General features: G+C 34.3%; 2 protein-coding genes across 4 annotated transcripts in view; both read right to left on the bottom strand.

Moving 5' to 3' along the window:
• The window catches only part of LOC108041322 (calcium/calmodulin-dependent protein kinase kinase 2), a 268,166-nt gene that overhangs the window by 57,946 nt on the left and 190,810 nt on the right, over positions 1 to 19,410 (bottom strand). The window lies entirely within an intron of this gene.
• Positions 7,710 to 18,542, bottom strand: LOC123037561. Its single transcript, XM_044458809.1, has 2 exons — positions 17,576 to 18,542; positions 7,710 to 8,999 (listed from the first exon to the last, which is right to left on the bottom strand). The coding sequence occupies exons 1-2, from the start codon at positions 17,765 to 17,767 to the stop codon at positions 8,490 to 8,492; spliced, it is 702 nt and encodes a 233-aa protein (XP_044314744.1). The 5' UTR covers positions 17,768 to 18,542; the 3' UTR covers positions 7,710 to 8,489.

Below are 19,410 nucleotides of genomic sequence, written 5' to 3'. Positions count from 1 at the left end.
CTATCAAACGTTTGACCACTTTGAAGCGCAATTTTGTTTTGTTAAAATTCTTGATAAGTACAGATGCGCTGCAAGAATGTACACATGATCACGCTTTACATTCTATTTTTATAAAGTCCCGTTAGATTTCCAGACAAAACCGGTTTGCCATCAAGAAGTTTGGACATTTTAGAGAAAATTTGCTTTCAATTTTTTTCAATTCACTTTTTTGATTTTTGGCCTCTGGCGGAACCACAGTGCATTCGTTAAAAAGTTATGCGTGATCAAAGTTTCTATCTCCATCTCCCTCGCACTCCCTTTACCTGAGTAACGGGTATCTGATAGTCGGGGCACCCGACTATAGCGTTCTCTCTTGTTTTGGTCAGAAGTTTGTAACGCAGTGAAGGAGACGTTTATATATTCTTGATCAGGATCAATAGGGGAGTCTGTTTCAATACCGTTTGCGAGGTGATTTTTAGGCTATTTCGCGCAGTATATAAGCTATTGACATGAGTCTTTACAAATCGTATTTTTTATGCATACCTTGATCAGAGTGAAAGCGCGTGCCGATCGGACGTCTATATCCTATAGCTCCCATAGGAACAAAGGGGTGAAATCAGTCCAAATTTGATGATTTTCAGAATATTCTCGCAGTGTGTAAGCTATTGACATACATTTTTCCAAGTCTTATTTACCTATGCTGTCTTGGTCAGTGTAAAAGCGCTTGCCGATCGGACGTCTATATCTTATAACTTTCGTAGGAAAAATTGTTAAAGGCTGCGAAAATATCCCATTTTTATATGACATTTTTGCAGTATAAAATCAATTGATATGAAACTATGCAAATCTAGTTTATTTATGTAAACCTTATTCTTTTCGCTACTTTTTTAGTTTTAGCAATTTCGGCAAGGTCGGCAAGGGTATTAAAGGGTATTCCGTCCTCGTTTTTATTAATTTGCCTTTCAGGTTCAAAATCCTTCTCTGAATCCAGGCTCGTGAAATCGCATTACTGCCCTGTACTTGTACACACTGAGTGTGAGGGATATCCGATGTTTACCTAAAATTCGCCACGTTGTTAATCAAATTCTCTTGTACTATACGCGCTTAAAAAAAAGAAAAATAAAGGTTGTGACGTCAGACGGGAACTCTCTGTTTCAGCGGCGTCGGCGGGAATTTTCGGCTGCAGCGATGTCGCTTTGTTGCACATCACGAATATTTAACTGGTGCCCTCTGTTTTTCAGTGTTTGATTTAATTGTCTGTGATAATGTTTGCAATGAAATTTCTATGACTATTTTGTTTTTGCGATTACTTATTTCAGTAGAATAAACCGAGTAACCGAGCGATTTGACCGTCTAAATTCAGATATAAAGTTGAGGCGTTCACACCGGTGTTTTTGCTTTTGGGTCATGGCAATAATGACAGCGGAACAGCGTTTCCCCTTTAATGTCAGCTGTCCCACTTCTGGACTTTGCTAAGAATCTCGTAGCTTCTTGTCCCAGTGCCCAATTCGTGATCTTGCGAATTGTTTGATTCGTGACTTGTGTTGCTATTGCAACCAGTGTCACTTAGCTTCCGTTTTCGGCTTTCATCTGATCTCTTTCTACGACAAAAAGTATGCCTAACCCGGTTTACTTTTTAACTTTATTATTGCGTTTGGGCATAGGCTCAGAATAGTGGCCTAAATATGTGTAACAGTGCGTTTAAGATGAGTTTGGCTTCAATTCTGACCTGCCATTTTGATCTTTGTTGACTATTTCTCGATACTTGACCTATCGCTTTACATTAGTGGGCAACTACAGCAAAATTGAAATAACGTTAACATTAACAAATATTTACTCATTCCTAGACGTAACACCCTGCTCTCTGCTTATGGAAAGCCGATCATTTCATAAAATGGGAAATGCACTGCAGGATTCTTCTTACACACAAAAGTTGCCCATGAAAAAGAATGATTTAGCTCTTCCAACAAAGCTCGATGAAAAACCATTACCTTAACATAGACCAAACATTATAGAAACACTTTTTTAAAGGTTTGTTTTGCATTCTGTTTCTTTATGTTCTACCAGCAGGGTGCCCGCAGCTTCGCTTGCGATGTCTTATGTTTGCATTATACCTGTCTCCATACAGGAAGCTGTTAAATATTAAGACAATATTGTTTAAATAGTGCAATTTATGCAATGTTTATATCGAATAATAAGATTAAAAACTACAAAAACGCATTTATATATGTACAAAATGCAATTATGCTAATTGGTATATCACAACTGCGCATAATTAATAATTAACCAAATATTCATTTAAATGTAAATCATTTATGACTTTACTAATTAAGAATAGTAAAAAACGAAACTAACTGGCATAACTCACATCAGAGATATCAACAAATTTGCACATTCTATAGAAAAAAATTAAAATTCCGAGAAAGGCGAACTAAACTAATAATATTATTGCGCACATACGTTTATACACCAAAATACACGGTTATGCAAAGAAATTTTCTTGATACGACTCTGACCACATTAGTTTCCCCGTTAACTTCTTCTTTTGCGCACTTGCTACACTCTTCCCTCTCTCTCTATCTTCTGCGATCTCCCGCTCTTATGTTTCCTAACAGCGCGTGGCAAAACACTGTAAAAATAAACACCGCAAAAAACAATTTGAATGGTATATTTTTACTACACTATCAAAAACCGGGCCAAATAGATTTTCGCCAAAAAAACGTCTTTTGAGTATTCTGGCAGCAATAACTGTAAAGAGCACATAAATTCGATAATAGATCGACTTTTTGCTTAGTTTCTTTGTTTAGAAGATAGCTAGAACCATCAAATGAATCGTTAAAGCTTAAGGAAAAACTTTACCGAATGAATTTTTGATACTCAGTTTAGAAGCGCCATTTTTCGACATTTGAAGATATTTTTGGCTAAATTGTAATTTTAGAACGGGTGTTAAAAATAGTAAAAAGCCTTAAATCTAAGCGGTCAATATTTTTAAACATTTATAATGTCTTAAACTATTTTTGGGCGAAAACACGGATTCGATTGGTTAAACGGTTTAGCGTCCAGAATTTTTGAAAGGAAAATTTACCTTTTTTCCAAGTGGAAGCGATTGGGGCCTTTTGGGGAGCCCCAATAAATCTTAGCAAATCAGTTTAAAGTTATTAGAATGTAATAAAAATGCATATAAATATTGTTAACCAGTGGTTTTGGCTGTGCGTTGATTCCCAGTTTTCTTACTGATAGCTTTATATATAGAGATTAATGAATTCCCTTGGTGGATCGAATACATGTGTGTATTTCTGTGTGGGCTTTTGCATATGTATATTTCATTCTTTTGAGTGTATTTTTTTTGAACATATTCAAGAAATTACTATTTGGTATTGGATTGCGAAAATATAGTTATACCAACTTTAATTATTTTTTGTAATGGTATTTCGAAGAAAAAAATGATAATCATAAAGCAAATTCAGGGGGTGGAAAAGAGATGGAGATATATATATGCAAGCGTCTGCTGGATAAGACGCCTACTCTTTAATCGGGTATTAAAAAAAGTAAAAAGTTAAAAATTAAAGCCGTCATATTTTTTAAACATTTATTATGCTTTTAACTATTTTTTAGCGAAAACACGGTATCGATTGGTTTAGCGGGGCACTGTGTTATGTTTCCTTTGTTAAAAAATTGTTGTTGAATTGGGAGCGACTCAGAGGTACGCTCCCAAGCTTTTTATTTTCATTTCTGATTTCTTAATTCTATTACATGTTTGCATAAAGCTAAGATCGGCCGGCTATGTCGGCAGAGACGCCGGCAGAGCGGCGGTCGACGCTTATGTATAATTGTCTTTATATATGAGAGAGAGAGATACTAAGTTCACTTGGCCGTCGGAGCGGTCGCACATATCAAATATGCTTACACTGCAGTTCCCTCGCATTCGAGGGCGATCATATAACCGGGCACTCGGGAACTGCTAGATTTATATATTTGTGTTTTGTTATTGTGGCCAAATGCAAAATGCCAAATAAGGTGTCTGTACTTAAATCGATGCGTAACACTGAGTACAGTGTGCATTCGATATGTGAACATACTACTTCTCCCTCCTTTTGAAAAATAACGTAATTATATGGAGTTATTTTCTAGGTGTATATTTAATATAAATGAAAATATTTTTTTTTTTTTTTTTTTTATATGTAGTTTAATTTATTATAAATTGTTTTGAATCAGAAAGTATTGTTTTGAATCAAAAGTGATATTTATATATAATTTATTTATTTTATTTTTTTTTTTTTTTCAATCTAATTATGGTTTTTTTGTGTATGGTTCTTATTGTGTATGGTCATACGTGATATATATATAAGAGAATTAAAGTGATTATGAAATAAAAATTTTTAACCTATCCTTATGAACTGTTTGCTTCTTATTTTTGTTATTTGAAATTACTATGTTTTCTCTTTCTTCTATACTTTCTACCTTATATGATCCAGTGTATTTATAGTCTAGCTTGTGCCCTGTTTCATTTTTTAGTAAAATATTTCTGTCATAGTTAAGTTTTGGTTTGTGTTTATGGCATTCTAGCATTAATCTAGCTCTCTTAAATGCTTGTTCTAGTCTAAACTTAGATTCTTTAGCGTAATCATCTGTGTTATATAATGGTTTTATATTATCTATACTATTGAAGTGTTTGGCTAAATTAGATGTTTTACCAAAAACTAACTCGTATGGACAATAGTCATGTGCCATAGAGGGTGTTGTGTTGAAACAGTATACGAAATATTGCAACCATACATCCCAATCTGTTTTATCAACTGAGATGTATGAGCGGATGAACTCATTAAATGTTCTGTGGCTTCGCTCCACGGTTCCTACAGTCTGGTGATGATGTGCTGTTGAAGTTATGTTTTTGATTTTTAAGTTTTTACATAAATCTTCAATTATCGAATTTTTGTATTCTGTTCCCAAGTCCGTAATGAACGTCTTCATTGGACCGTACTTCAGAATAAAATCTTCGAATATAGCTTTTGCTACTGTTTTTGCACTTTTGTTCCTGATTGGTATTGCTACAAGGTACTTAGTTAAATCGCAAATTAGCGTTACTATGTATTCATTTCCTTGTTCAGATTTAGGTAGTGGACCGATCGTATCCACAATTACACTGTCGAAAGCCGTTTGTGGCGTTTCGGTGATAGTTAATGGGGTCTTTGTATGTTTTGTTGTCTTTGCTTTTTGGCATTTAGGACATTTTCTTATATATTTTGTTATATCTTTGGTCATGTTTTTCCAATAATAATGCCTTTTTATTTTTGCTAATGTCCTAGCTATGCCTGTATGACCTCCTTGTATTGGATCATCATGGAATGTAAACAGTAATGCTTCTTACTCTTTATCATTATTTGATAATTGGGTCACCGGCGCTACTCTTAATGATTATAATTTTTTATTGCCCATAATTTTAAAAGATTCCATTGAAATGGTTTCAAAGATCTTTTCGCTCGGTGCCACTTTGAGTTGGCTGATATTAAGTATACCGGCTTTTTTTTCAAGCCTTTGAAAGAACTGACCTAAGTCGAGAATTTCTTTGGTGTACAAATCGCTAACATCAATTCTTGCTATAACATTTTTTCCATGCTTTAGTAAGCAAAGTGAATCAGTTATTCGCAAGGTCACTACTTTTCGTTACCTCGTCATTAACAATGACTTCGTATACGTTGGGCTGAGAAGCTTTATTTAGAATATGCCTAGGCAAATTTATTTTTCTTTTTCTGTTCCTGCGCAGGAATTTTTCTGTTTACTTTGATTTCTGGTAGTGACTTTCAGAATTTTATTATTTGTCTGGATATTTTTTAAATCCGTTGATATTCTTGATAGCGCGTCGGCTATATGGTTGTCTTTTCCCTTAAGATATTCCACAGTAAAATCATATTCTTCCAAGTCTAATCTCATTCGTGTTAATTTTGAACTTGGATTTGTCATTGAAAATAGATAGGTTAATGGCCTATGGTCTGTTTTGACTGTGAAATGTTTTCCATAAATATATGATCGAAAATGGTTAATTGCCCAGTGGATAGCTGCTAGCTCTTGTTCTGTTGTATTTTTATTACTGTCCCCTTTCGTAAAGGATCTTGATGCATAGGCTACTGGTAGCTGAATGTTATTGTAATCTTGAGCAAGAACAGCTCCACATGGTTGTTTGCTTGCATCTGTTGTTATGCAAAATTCTTTATTAAAATCGGGATATTGCAATAATGTGGGTTTCATCAATTGGGTTTTTAGGTATTCGAATGCGTTTTGACATTTATCTGTCCATACAAATTTAACATTCTTTTTACATAATCTAGTTATGTGACGTGAGTAATCGAAAAATTTTTTAATAAAACGTCTGTAGTAATTGCAAAATGCAACGAATCTCCTAGCGCTGTCTGCGTCCGTTGGGACTGGGTATTTTTCTATTACTTCGTATTTTTTACTATCTGGTAAAGTACCTTTGTCAGTACACTTGTGTCCAAGAAAAGTCACTTCGTGTCTGAAAAATGTGCACTTCTCTGGGTGCAGTTTAAGATTGTTTTTTCTACATAGATTAAAAACGTTTGTAAGATTTTTTTTTTTTTTCTGAACAACCGATGACAATTAGGTCATCCATATACAAGAATGGCTGAGAAGGTTCGATACCTGAAAATGCAATTGTCATCATTCTTTGCAAAGAATTTGGCGCTATTTTTAAACCATAAGGTAATCGTGTAAAACGATAGGAGCCATTGCTCGTGGAAAAGGACTTTATATTTCTAGACGTATCTTCGAGTTCTATTTGATGAAATCCTGACATTAGATCTAGACATGAAAAGTATTTAGCTCTACCTAATTGGTCAAGAATATCGTCTATTCTTGGTAGTGGAAATTTATCTGATAAAATTTTTTTGTTAATTTGGCGGTAATCAATTACTAAACGCCATCTTATTGTATCGCAATTTGGTAATGATTTTTTCGGGACTATTAGTAATGGACTATTGTATTCTGAAACTGATGGTTCTATTATTTTATCTTTAAGTAGTTTTTCTACTTGTTTTTCTACTTCTTCTTTTTGACTGTGGGGGATTCTGTAATTATACCCGTTACTCGTAGAGTAAAAGGGTATACTGTATTCGTGCAAAAGTATGTAACAGCTAGAAGGAAGCGTTTCCGAGCCTATAAAGTATATATATTCTTGATCAGGATCACTAGCCGAGTCGATATAGCCATGTCCGTCTGTCCGTCTGTCCGTCCGTCTGTCCGTCTGTCCGTCCGTCTTTCCGTCTGTCCGTCCGTATGAACGCTGAGATCTCGGAAACTATAAAAGCTAGAAGATTGGCATTTTGCATGCAGATTCTAGGAGTTCCTACGCAGCGCAAGTTTGTTTCAAAAAGGTGCCACGCCCACAATCAATATATATGATTTTAAAAATTTAAATATTTCGGAAAAGTAAAAATGCAGTTTTATTGTGTTTATCAATACCTATCGAAATGAAGAAGAAAATTTTCAAATCGGACCATTCGTTAAAAAGTTATGCGTGATCAAAGTTTCTATCTCCATCTCCCTCGCACTCCCTTAACCTGAGTAACGGGTATCTGATAGTCGGGGCACCCGACTATAGCGTTCTCTCTTGTTTTTTATGTATACTGGTTCATCATCTTTCATTCTTATTTTTTGTTTATAGAAATTATTAGTTGATATCGGTTCGGTTTCTATTCCGAATATATCTGTGTATTTGGTGCATAATTCTTTAAGTATTTCTTTAAATTGAGGCGGGAAATTTTTGTTAAGTTTTTCTAAGATTTCTTCTTTATTTGTATTTTTATTGGATTTAATTATATCGTAATTATCCAATGGTTCGACTTTAAGTGTATTTAATTGAAGAATTGCTGTTTTATTTGTTGTATTTAGAATTCGGACAAAGGTGTTTTTAGAATCTGCAATGGTATTTCCAATGAATACACCATTTTGGATTTCGTGGTTTGGTATTAATATATACCTGGTTGCTGAATTTATAGTTATTTTTCGGACGACTTCAGATCTAGCTCGTAAAATTGTCGAATTATTTTCGAGTGTATGATTTATCGGAATATTAATCGGATTATAGAGGTTATCTGGTCTCAGTATGAGCCAATCGTTTTCTGGTTTTAAATCTATTTGACAATTGTATTTTTTCATGAAATCTATTCCTAAAATTCCATCACATGGAATAAGAAAGTTGGACGTTACTATATGGAAATTATGTGGTATGGCATAGTTGCCTGATAGAAGTTCTATTGCTGCTAAACCTTTTGAATTTGTTGTTCCTTCACCAACGCCTGATATTTGCGTAATATTTTTATAGTCAACATTGTTAAATGAGTCTGAGGATTCTTTGATTAAAGAGATGTCTGCACCTGTATCAACTAGTAATGTATATAATTTATTTGTGTTTTCATTTTTAAGTGAAATTAAGATTAAGATTTAAGAAGATTAAGATTGATAGTGTGAACCATATTCTTTACTGGGTTTTTATCTTAAGGGTCTTTATTGGTTTTCCGAAGTTGTTTGTACTTGTCGGACATTATTGTTGTTATTTTGTCTGTTTGCGTTTGTATTGGTATCGTTATTACCATTGGCGTTGTTATTGGAGTTATATCCATTATTGTTTCCACCACCGTTGTTTCCTCTATAATTACCACGACCTCTGTAGTTACTGTTGGTCTGGTTATTATAGTTTCGGTTATAACCGTTATTTTGGTTATAACCATTGTTTTGGTAATATCCATTATTTTGATAATTACCTCTGTTGTTAACCCTACCGCGATAATTATTTCTGAAGTTATTACCACGATAGTTGTTTCCTTTTTGTGTGTATAGGCTTCAAGGAGCTTTCGTAGGTTGTCTATTTCATTTGTAAATTTTTCTGCTGTTTTGCCTTTTTGGCTTGTTTTAGCCATTTTGGCTTTGACAACGTCAGATATTTCACCGACAATAGTGTCTTGCAGTTTTTGGATTATTGATTTTATCGTTAGTTCATTTTGAACCTTATATAGTGTAGATCCTACAATTTTTGATTTGACGACTTCTACAGCCAAATATTCAAACGTTCCCTTTGTCAGGTCAACCAGCTTCAAAGCTGTTACAAATCTTTGCAAGTGTATTTTTTGTCCGTTAAATTCCGGAATGGCACTTGATATTTCTTTAACATATGCCCGTTGGGCAGCTGGATCTGTCATTATGTTTTCTTTTGTTTCTACTATATTTGTATCTTAATCTATATTTTCGTCTTCTTCTGTTTCTGACTCTTCTGCTGTAATAAATGCAGGGATTGAGAGATCGTGTAGATATTTTTCATTTATTTCGATATCTTTGCTTGTATCTGAATCTTCTTCTTCTGCTAGGGCTTTTTGTTGGTCTAATGTTAAAGGCGTATTGAAAATTGTCGGGATATATATTTTTAAATCATACTTATCCTTGACAGTTATTAGGTTTGCCTGCAACCTTATCAATATTTTGGATAATTTTGATAAGTTTGTCTTGTTAATTATTTCCCTATTTTCATGCACTAGGGTTCTTACCTGATTGTAAGAGTCTACAAGAATTTTTGCATGTTTATTATCTACTGTTTCTTTTTGTGTTTGCCTTTTTTGGCTTACACATTTGTAAGACTTTTCAAATGTTTCTTTTAATTCTCGGATATGGAGTATTAATTGCTCCCATTCCATATTTAATTTTTAGTCATCATTTTTTTTATCTTTACTTGTATATATATATATATATATATATATATAATATATATATATATATATATATTCGTACTCAAAATCTGCAATTAATAGAGGCTCTGCTCTGTTCCTAATTAAGGCTAATACCCTATTCTCAAAATTTGGCTCGTTAGCCAATGTAACTGTAAGGCACTCTGTTGTATTCATTTTAATAATTTTCTTTTTTTTTTTTAATGATTTTTATTTATGTTTTTTTAAACGGGTCTGCCTGGTCTGTACAATATTATTAATATTATTTTTGCATCGCAGATGCTTAAATTTATATAAAAAAAAAGTAATGTTGGGCGCTCTTGGAAGCGCTGTCGGTTCACTTTTCCGTGGTCCGGCTTGGCGCGTCGAACGGGACCGGTGCTGGCTGCACAGGCTATTTCATCTATCGTTGGGATACACTTCTAGTCTCTGTGCATCCCTTTGCTCAATAGGAGCAGGTGCCGCCCACGAAGGTGAAGAAGGCGGATGCCTTCCGCACTCATATATTTCCAGCGTTGGTGTAGAAGGATTTGCCATTTCTTCCACACTTGTCGAATTTTCGTTGTCCGGGGCCTCTGGGCTCAGGCGGTACCGGTTTCGGTCATCGCACAGGTGTCGTTGGTTGTTTTAGTTGTTGGTTGCTCCAAAATATTTGTGTCTCTCGTAAATTTGGTTGTTTCTTGTTATAATTTTTTTGTGCTGTCTTTATTATATTTGCACTGTTTTCGCATTTTTCAAATTCTTTTTGTGCGTTTTATTTATTTCACTCGCACTCACACGCACATTTTTCACATTAAATTACATATATGTTTTTTGTTTTTATCGATTACAACCTTAGTCACGGTCGCCATGTGTTATGTTTCCTTTATGAGGCTTTGTTAAAAAATTGTTGTTGAATTGGGAGCGACTCAGAGGTACGCTCCCAAGCTTTTTATTTTCAATTCTGATTTCTTAATTCTATTACATGTTTGCATAAAGCTAAGATCGGCCGGCTATGTCGGCAGAGACGCCGGCAGAGCGGCGGTCGACGCTTATGTATAATTATGTTAAACGGTTTAGCGTCCAGAATTTTTGAAAGGAAAATTTACCTTTTTTCCAAGTGGAAGCGATTGGGGCCTTTTGGGGAGCCCCAATAAATCTTAGCAAATCAGTTTAAAGTTATTAGAATGTAATAAAAATGCATATAAATATTGTTAGCCAGTGGTTTTGGCTGTGCGCTAATTCCCAGTTTTCTTACTGATAGCTTTATATATAGAGATTAATGAATTCCCTTGGTGGATCGAATACATGTGTGTATTTCTGTGTGGGCTTTTGCATATGTATATTTCATTCTTTTGAGTGTATTTTTTTTGAACATATTCAAGAAATTACTATTTGGTATTGGATTGCGAAAATATAGTTATACCAACTTTAATTATTTTTTGTAATGGTATTTCGAAGAAAAAAATGATAATCATAAAGCAAATTCAGGGGGTGGAAAAGAGATGGAGATATATATATGCAAGCGTCTGCTGGATAAGACGCCTACTCTTTAATCGGGTATTAAAAAAAGTAAAAAGTTAAAAATTAAAGCCGTCATATTTTTTAAACATTTAGTATGCTTTTAACTATTTTTTAGCGAAAACACGGTATCGTTTGGTTTAGCGGGGCACTGTGTTATGTTTCCTTTGTTAAAAAATTGTTGTTGAATTGGGAGCGACTCAGAGGTACGCTCCCAAGCTTTTTATTTTCATTTCTGATTTCTTAATTCTATTACATGTTTGCATAAAGCTAAGATCGGCCGGCTATGTCGGCAGAGACGCCGGCAGAGCGGCGGTCGACGCTTATGTATAATTGTCTTTATATATGAGAGAGAGAGAGATACTAAGTTCACTTGGCCGTCGGAGCGGTCGCACATATCAAATATGCTTACACTGCAGTTCCCTCGCATTCGAGGGCGATCATATAACCGGGCACTCGGGAACTGCTAGATTTATATATTTGTGTTTTGTTATTGTGGCCAAATGCAAAATGTCAAATAAGGTGTCTGTACTTAAATCGATGCGTAACACTGAGTACAGTGTGCATTCGATATGTGAACATACTACTTCTCCCTCCTTTTGAAAAATAACGTAATTATATGGAGTTATTTTCTAGGTGTATATTTAATATAAATGAAAATATTTTTTTTTTTTTTTTTTTTATATGTAGTTTAATTTATTATAAATTGTTTTGAATCAGAAAGTATTGTTTTGAATCAAAAGTGATATTTATATATAATTTATTTATTTTATTTTTTTTTTTTTTCAATCTAATTATGGTTTTTTTGTGTATGGTTCTTATTGTGTATGGTCATACGTGATATATATATAAGAGAATTAAAGTGATTATGAAATAAAAATTTTTAACCTATCCTTATGAACTGTTTGCTTCTTATTTTTGTTATTTGAAATTACTATGTTTTCTCTTTCTTCTATACTTTCTACCTTATATGATCCAGTGTATTTATAGTCTAGCTTGTGCCCTGTTTCATTTTTTAGTAAAACTTGGTCTCCGATTTTTAAATCAAAGTTCAAAATATTTCTGTCATAGTTAAGTTTTGGTTTGTGTTTATGGCATTCTAGCATTAATCTAGCTCTCTTAAATGCTTGTTCTAGTCTAAACTTAGATTCTTTAGCGTAATCATCTGTGTTATATAATGGTTTTATATTATCTATACTATTGAAGTGTTTGGCTAAATTAGATGTTTTACCAAAAACTAACTCGTATGGACAATAGTCATGTGCCATAGAGGGTGTTGTGTTGAAACAGTATACGAAATATTGCAACCATACATCCCAATCTGTTTTATCAACTGAGATGTATGAGCGGATGAACTCATTAAATGTTCTGTGGCTTCGCTCCACGGTTCCTACAGTCTGGTGATGATGTGCTGTTGAAATTATGTTTTTGATTTTTAAGTTTTTACATAAATCTTCAATTATCGAATTTTTGTATTCTGTTCCCAAGTCCGTAATGAACGTCTTCATTGGACCGTACTTCAGAATAAAATCTTCGAATATAGCTTTTGCTACTGTTTTTGCACTTTTGTTCCTGATTGGTATTGCTACAAGGTACTTAGTTAAATCGCAAATTAGCGTTACTATGTATTCATTTCCTTGTTCAGATTTAGGTAGTGGACCGATCGTATCCACAATTACACTGTCGAAAGCCGTTTGTGGCGTTTCGGTGATAGTTAATGGGGTCTTTGTATGTTTTGTTGTCTTTGCTTTTTGGCATTTAGGACATTTTCTTATATATTTTGTTATATCTTTGGTCATGTTTTTCCAATAATAATGCCGTTTTATTTTTGCTAATGTCCTAGCTATGCCTGTATGACCTCCTTGTATTGGATCATCATGGAATGTAAACAGTAATGCTTCTTACTCTTTATCATTATTTGATAATTGGGTCACCGGCGCTACTCTTAATGATTATAATTTTTTATTGCCCATAATTTTAAAAGATTCCATTGAAATGGTTTCAAAGATCTTTTCGCTCGGAGCCACTTTGAGTTGGCTGATATTAAGTATACCGGCTTCTTTTTCAAGCCTTTGAAAGAACTGACCTAAGTCGAGAATTTCTTTGGTGTACAAATCGCTAACATCAATTCTTGCTATAACATTTTTTCCATGCTTTAGTAAGCAAAGTGAATCAGTTATTCGCAAGGTCACTACTTTTCGTACCTCGTCATTAACAATGACTTCGTATACGTTGGGCTGAGAAGCTTTATTTAGAATATGCCTAGGCAAATTTATTTTTTCTTTTTCTGTTCCTGCGCAGGAATTTTTCTGTTTACTTTGATTTCTGGTAGTGACTTTCAGAATTTTATTATTTGTCTGGATATTTTTTAAATCCGTTGATATTCTTGATAGCGCGTCGGCTATATGGTTGTCTTTTCCCTTAAGATATTCCACAGTAAAATCATATTCTTCCAAGTCTAATCTCATTCGTGTTAATTTTGAACTTGGATTTGTCATTGAAAATAGATAGGTTAATGGCCTATGGTCTGTTTTGACTGTGAAATGTTTTCCATAAATATATGATCGAAAATGGTTAATTGCCCAGTGGATAGCTGCTAGCTCTTGTTCTGTTGTATTTTTATTACTGTCCCCTTTCGTAAAGGATCTTGATGCATAGGCTACTGGTAGCTGAATGTTATTGTAATCTTGAGCAAGAACAGCTCCACATGCTTGTTTGCTTGCATCTGTTGTTATGCAAAATTCTTTATTAAAATCGGGATATTGCAATAATGTGGGTTTCATCAATTGGGTTTTTAGGTATTCGAATGCGTTTTGACATTTATCTGTCCATACAAATTTAACATTCTTTTTACATAATCTAGTTATGTGACGTGAGTAATCGAAAAAATTTTTAATAAAACGTCTGTAGTAATTGCAAAATGCAACTGGGTATTTTTCTATTACTTCGTATTTTTTACTATCTGGTAAAGTACCTTTGTCAGTACACTTGTGTCCAAGAAAAGTCACTTCGTGTCTGAAAAATGTGCACTTCTCTGGGTGCAGTTTAAGATTGTTTTTTCTACATAGATTAAAAACGTTTGTAAGATTTTTTTTTTTTTTTCTGAACAACCGATGACAATTAGGTCATCCATATACAAGAGAAGGTTCGATACCTGAAAATGCAATTGTCATCATTCTTTGGAAAGAATTTGGCGCTATTTTTAAACCATAAGGTAATCGTGTAAAACGATAGGAGCCATTGCTCGTGGAAAAGGACTTTATATTTCTAGACGTATCTTCGAGTTCTATTTGATGAAATCCTGACATTAGATCTAGACATGAAAAGTATTTAGCTCTACCTAATTGGTCAAGAATATCGTCTATTCTTGGTAGTGGAAATTTATCTGATAAAATTTTTTTGTTAATTTGGCGGTAATCAATTACTAATCAATTACGGGACTATTAGTAATGGACTATTGTATTCTGAAACTGATAGTTCTATTATTTTATCTTTAAGTAGTTTTTCTACTTGTTTTTCTACTTCTTCTTTTTGACTGTGGGGGATTCTGTAATTATACCCGTTACTCGTAGAGTAAAAGGGTATATTGTATTCGTGCAAAAGTATGTAACAGCTAGAAGGAAGCGTTTCCGAGCCTATAAAGTATATATATTCTTGATCAGGATCACTAGCCGAGTCGATATAGCCATGTCCGTCTGTCCGTCTGTCCGTCTGTCCGTCCGTCTGTCCGTCTGTCCGTCCGTATGAACGCTGAGATCTCGGAAACTATAAAAGCTAGAAGATTGGCATTTTGCATGCAGATTCTAGGAGTTCCTACGCAGCGCAAGTTTGTTTCAAAAAGGTGCCACGCCCCTTTTAACGCCCACAATCAATATATATGATTTTAAAAATTTAAATATTTCGGAAAAGTAAAAATGCAGTTTTATTGTGTTTATCAATACCTATCGAAATGAAGAAGAAAATTTTCAAATCGGACCATTCGTTAAAAAGTTATGCGTGATCAAAGTTTCTATCTCCATCTCCCTCGCACTCCCTTAACCTGAGTAACGGGTATCTGATAGTCGGGGCACCCGACTATAGCGTTCTCTCTTGTTTTTTATGTATACTGGTGCATCATCTTTCATTCTTATTTTTTGTTTATAGAAATTATTAGTTGATATCGGTTCGGTTTCTATTCCGAATATATCTGTGTATTTGGTGCATAATTCTTTAAGTATTTCTTTAAATTGAGGCGGGAAATTTTTGTTAAGTTTTTCTAAGATTTCTTCTTTATTTGTATTTTTATTGGATTTAATTATATCGTAATTATCCAATGGTTCGACTTTAAGTGTATTTAATTGAAGAATTGCTGTTTTATTTGTTGTATTTAGAATTCGGACAAAGGTGTTTTTAGAATCTGCAATGGTATTTCCAATGAATACACCATTTTGGATTTCGTGGTTTGGTATTAATATATACCTGGTTGCTGAATTTATAGTTATTTTTCGGACGACTTCAGATCTAGCTCGTAAAATTGTCGAATTATTTTCGAGTGTATGATTTATCGGAATATTAATCGGATTATAGAGGTTATCTGGTCTCAGTATGAGCCAATCGTTTTCTGGTTTTAAATCTATTTGACAATTGTATTTTTTCATGAAATCTATTCCTAAAATTCCATCACATGGAATAAGAAAGTTGGACGTTACTATATGGAAATTATGTGGTATGGCATAGTTGCCTGATAGAAGTTCTATTGCTGCTAAACCTTTTGAATTTGTTGTTCCTTCACCAACGCCTGATATTTGCGTAATATTTTTATAGTCAACATTGTTAAATGAGTCTGAGGATTCTTTGATTAAAGAGATGTCTGCACCTGTATCAACTAGTAATGTATATAATTTATTTGTGTTTTCATTTTTAAGTGAAATTAAGATTAAGATTTAAGAAGATTAAGATTGATAGTGTGAACCATATTCTTTACTGGGTTTTTTATCTTAAGGGTCTTTATTGGTTTTCCGAAGTTGTTTGTACTTGTCGGACATTATTGTTGTTATTTTGTCTGTTTGCGTTTGTATTGGTATCGTTATTACCATTGGCGTTGTTATTGGAGTTATATCCATTATTGTTTCCACCACGGTTGTTTCCTCTATAATTACCACGACCTCTGTAGTTACTGTTGGTCTGGTTATTATAGTTTCGGTTATAACCGTTATTTTGGTTATAACCATTGTTTTGGTAATATCCATTATTTTGATAATTACCTCTGTTGTTACCCCTACCGCGATAATTATTTCTGAAGTTATTACCACGATAGTTGTTTCCTTTTTGTGTGTATAGGCTTCAAGGAGCTTTCGTAGGTTGTCTATTTCATTTGTAAATTTTTCTGCTGTTTTGCCTTTTTGGCTTGTTTTAGCCATTTTGGCTTTGACAACGTCAGATGTTTCACCGACAATAGTGTCTTGCAGTTTTTGGATTATTGATTTTATCGTTAGTTCATTTTTATACCCTTGCAGAGGGTATTATAATTTTGGTCAAAAGTGTGCAACGCAGTGAAGGAGACATCTCCGACCCTATAAAGTATATATATTCTTGATCAGGATCACCTCCTGAGTTGATATAGCCATGTCCGTCTGTCCGTCTGTCTGTTTCTACGCAAACTAGTCTCTCAGTTTTAAAGCTATCGGATTGAAACTTTGCACACACCCTTCTTTCCTTTGCACGCAGTATATAAGTCGGAACGGCCGGGATCGGCCGACTATATCCTATAGCTGCCATATAACTGATTGATCGGAAATGCCATAACTTTCGTGTTTGTAAAGTTAGGAAGTTGGGATTTTCTATGGGTTTTATATTTGGCCAATCAATCCGACCTACCAAATTTCATAAGGATCGGCCGACTATATCCTATAGCTGCCATATAACTGATTGATCGGAAATGCCATAACTTTGGCGTTTGTAAAGTTAGAAAGTTGGGATTTTCTATGGGTTTTATATTTGGCCAATCAATCCGACCTACCAAATTTCATAAGGATCAGCCGACTATATCCTATAGCTGCCATATAACTGATTGATCGGAAATGCCATAACTTTCGTGTTTGTAAAGTTAGGAAGTTGGGATTTTCTATGGGTTTTATATTTGGCCAATCAATCCGACCCACCAAATTTCATAAGGATCGGCCGACTATATCCTATAGCTGCCATATAACTGAACGATTGGAAATGCCATAACTTTGTTGTTGTTAAAGTTAGGAAGTTCGGATTTTTTATGAGTATTAAGAATGCATCATATGAATAATTTTGGAGAATATAATTTACAGAGTATTCTGCAAGGGTATATCAACTTCGGCTCCGCCCGAAGTTAGCTTTCCTTTCTTGTTTTGAACCTTATATAGTGTAGATCCTACAATTTTTGATTTGACGACTTCTACAGCCAAATATTCAAACGTTCCCTTTGTCAGGTCAACCAGCTTCAAAGCTGTTACAAATCTTTGCAAGTGTATTTTTTGTCCGTTAAATTCCGGAATGGCACTTGATATTTCTTTAACATATGCCCGTTGGGCAGCTGGATCTGTCATTATGTTTTCTTTTGTTTCTACTATATTTGTATCTTAATCTATATTTTCGTCTTCTTCTGTTTCTGACTCTTCTGCTGTAATAAATGCAGGGATTGAGAGATCGTGTAGATATTTTTCATTTATTTCGATATCTTTGCTTGTATCTGAATCTTCTTCTTCTGCTAGGGCTTTTTGTTGGTCTAATGTTAAAGGCGTATTGAAAATTGTCGGGATATATATTTTTAAATCATACTTATCCTTGACAGTTATTAGGTTTGCCTGCAACCTTATCAATATTTTGGATAATTTTGATAAGTTTGTCTTGTTAATTATTTCCCTATTTTCATGCACTAGGGTTCTTACCTGATTGTAAGAGTCTACAAGAATTTTTGCATGTTTATCTACTGTTTCTTTTTGTGTTTGCCTTTTTTGGCTTACACATTTGTAAGACTTTTCAAATGTTTCTTTTAATTCTCGGATATGGAGTATTAATTGCTCCCATTCCATATTTAATTTTTAGTCATCATTTTTGTTTTTCCCTACTTGTGCATTTTATATATATATATATATATATATATATATATATATATTCGTACTCAAATTCTGCAATTAATAGAGGCTCTGCTCTGTTCCTAATTAAGGCTAATACCCTATTCTCAAAATTTGGTTCGTTAGCCAATGTAACTGTAAGGCACTCTGTTGTATTCATTTTAATAATTTTCTTTTTTTTTTTTAATGATTTTTATTTATGTTTTTTTAAACGGGTCTGCCTGGTCTGTACAATATTATTAATATTATTTTTGCGTAGCAGATGCTTAAATTTATATAAAAAAAAAGTAATGTTGGGCGCTCTTGGAAGCGCTGTCGGTTCACTTTCCGTGGTCCGGCTTGGCGCTCGAACGGGACCGCGCCACAGGCTATTTCATCTATCGTTGGGATACACTTCTAGTCTCTGTGCATCCCTTTGCTCAATAGGAGCAGGTGCCGCCCACGAAGGTGAAGAAGGCGGATGCCTTCCGCACTCATATATTTCCAGCGTTGGTGTAGAAGGATTTGCCATTCCTTCCACACTTGTCGAATTTTCGTTGTCCGGGGCCTCTGGGCTCAGGCGGTACCGGTGTCGGTCATCGCACAGGTGTCGTTGGTTGTTTTAGTTGTTGGTTGCTCCAAAATATTTGTGTCTCTCGTAAATTTGGTTGTTTCTTGTTATAATTTTTTTGTGCTGTCTTTATTATATTTGCACTGTTTTCGCATTTTTCAAATTCTTTTTGTGCGTTTTATTTATTTCACTCGCACTCACACGCACATTTTTCACATTAAATTACATATATGTTTTTTGTTTTTATCGATTACAACCTTAGTCACGGTCGCCATGTGTTATGTTTCCTTTATGAGGCTTTGTTAAAAAATTGTTGTTGAATTGGGAGCGACTCAGAGGTACGCTCCCAAGCTTTTTATTTTCAATTCTGATTTCTTAATTCTATTACATGTTTGCATAAAGCTAAGATCGGCCGGCTATGTCGGCAGAGACGCCGGCAGAGCGGCGGTCGACGTTTATGTATAATTGTCTTTATATATGAGAGAGAGAGAGATACTATGTTCACTTGGCCGTCGGAGCGGTCGCACATATCAAATATGCTTACACTGCAGTTCCCACGCATTCG

Source organism: Drosophila rhopaloa, unplaced genomic scaffold (genome assembly GCF_018152115.1).
Source record: "Drosophila rhopaloa isolate 14029-0021.01 unplaced genomic scaffold, ASM1815211v1 contig_177, whole genome shotgun sequence".
NCBI lineage: Eukaryota > Metazoa > Arthropoda > Insecta > Diptera > Drosophilidae > Drosophila > Drosophila rhopaloa.
Note: the sequence above shows the minus strand (reverse complement) of the source record. Positions and strands in the feature narration are given on the sequence as shown.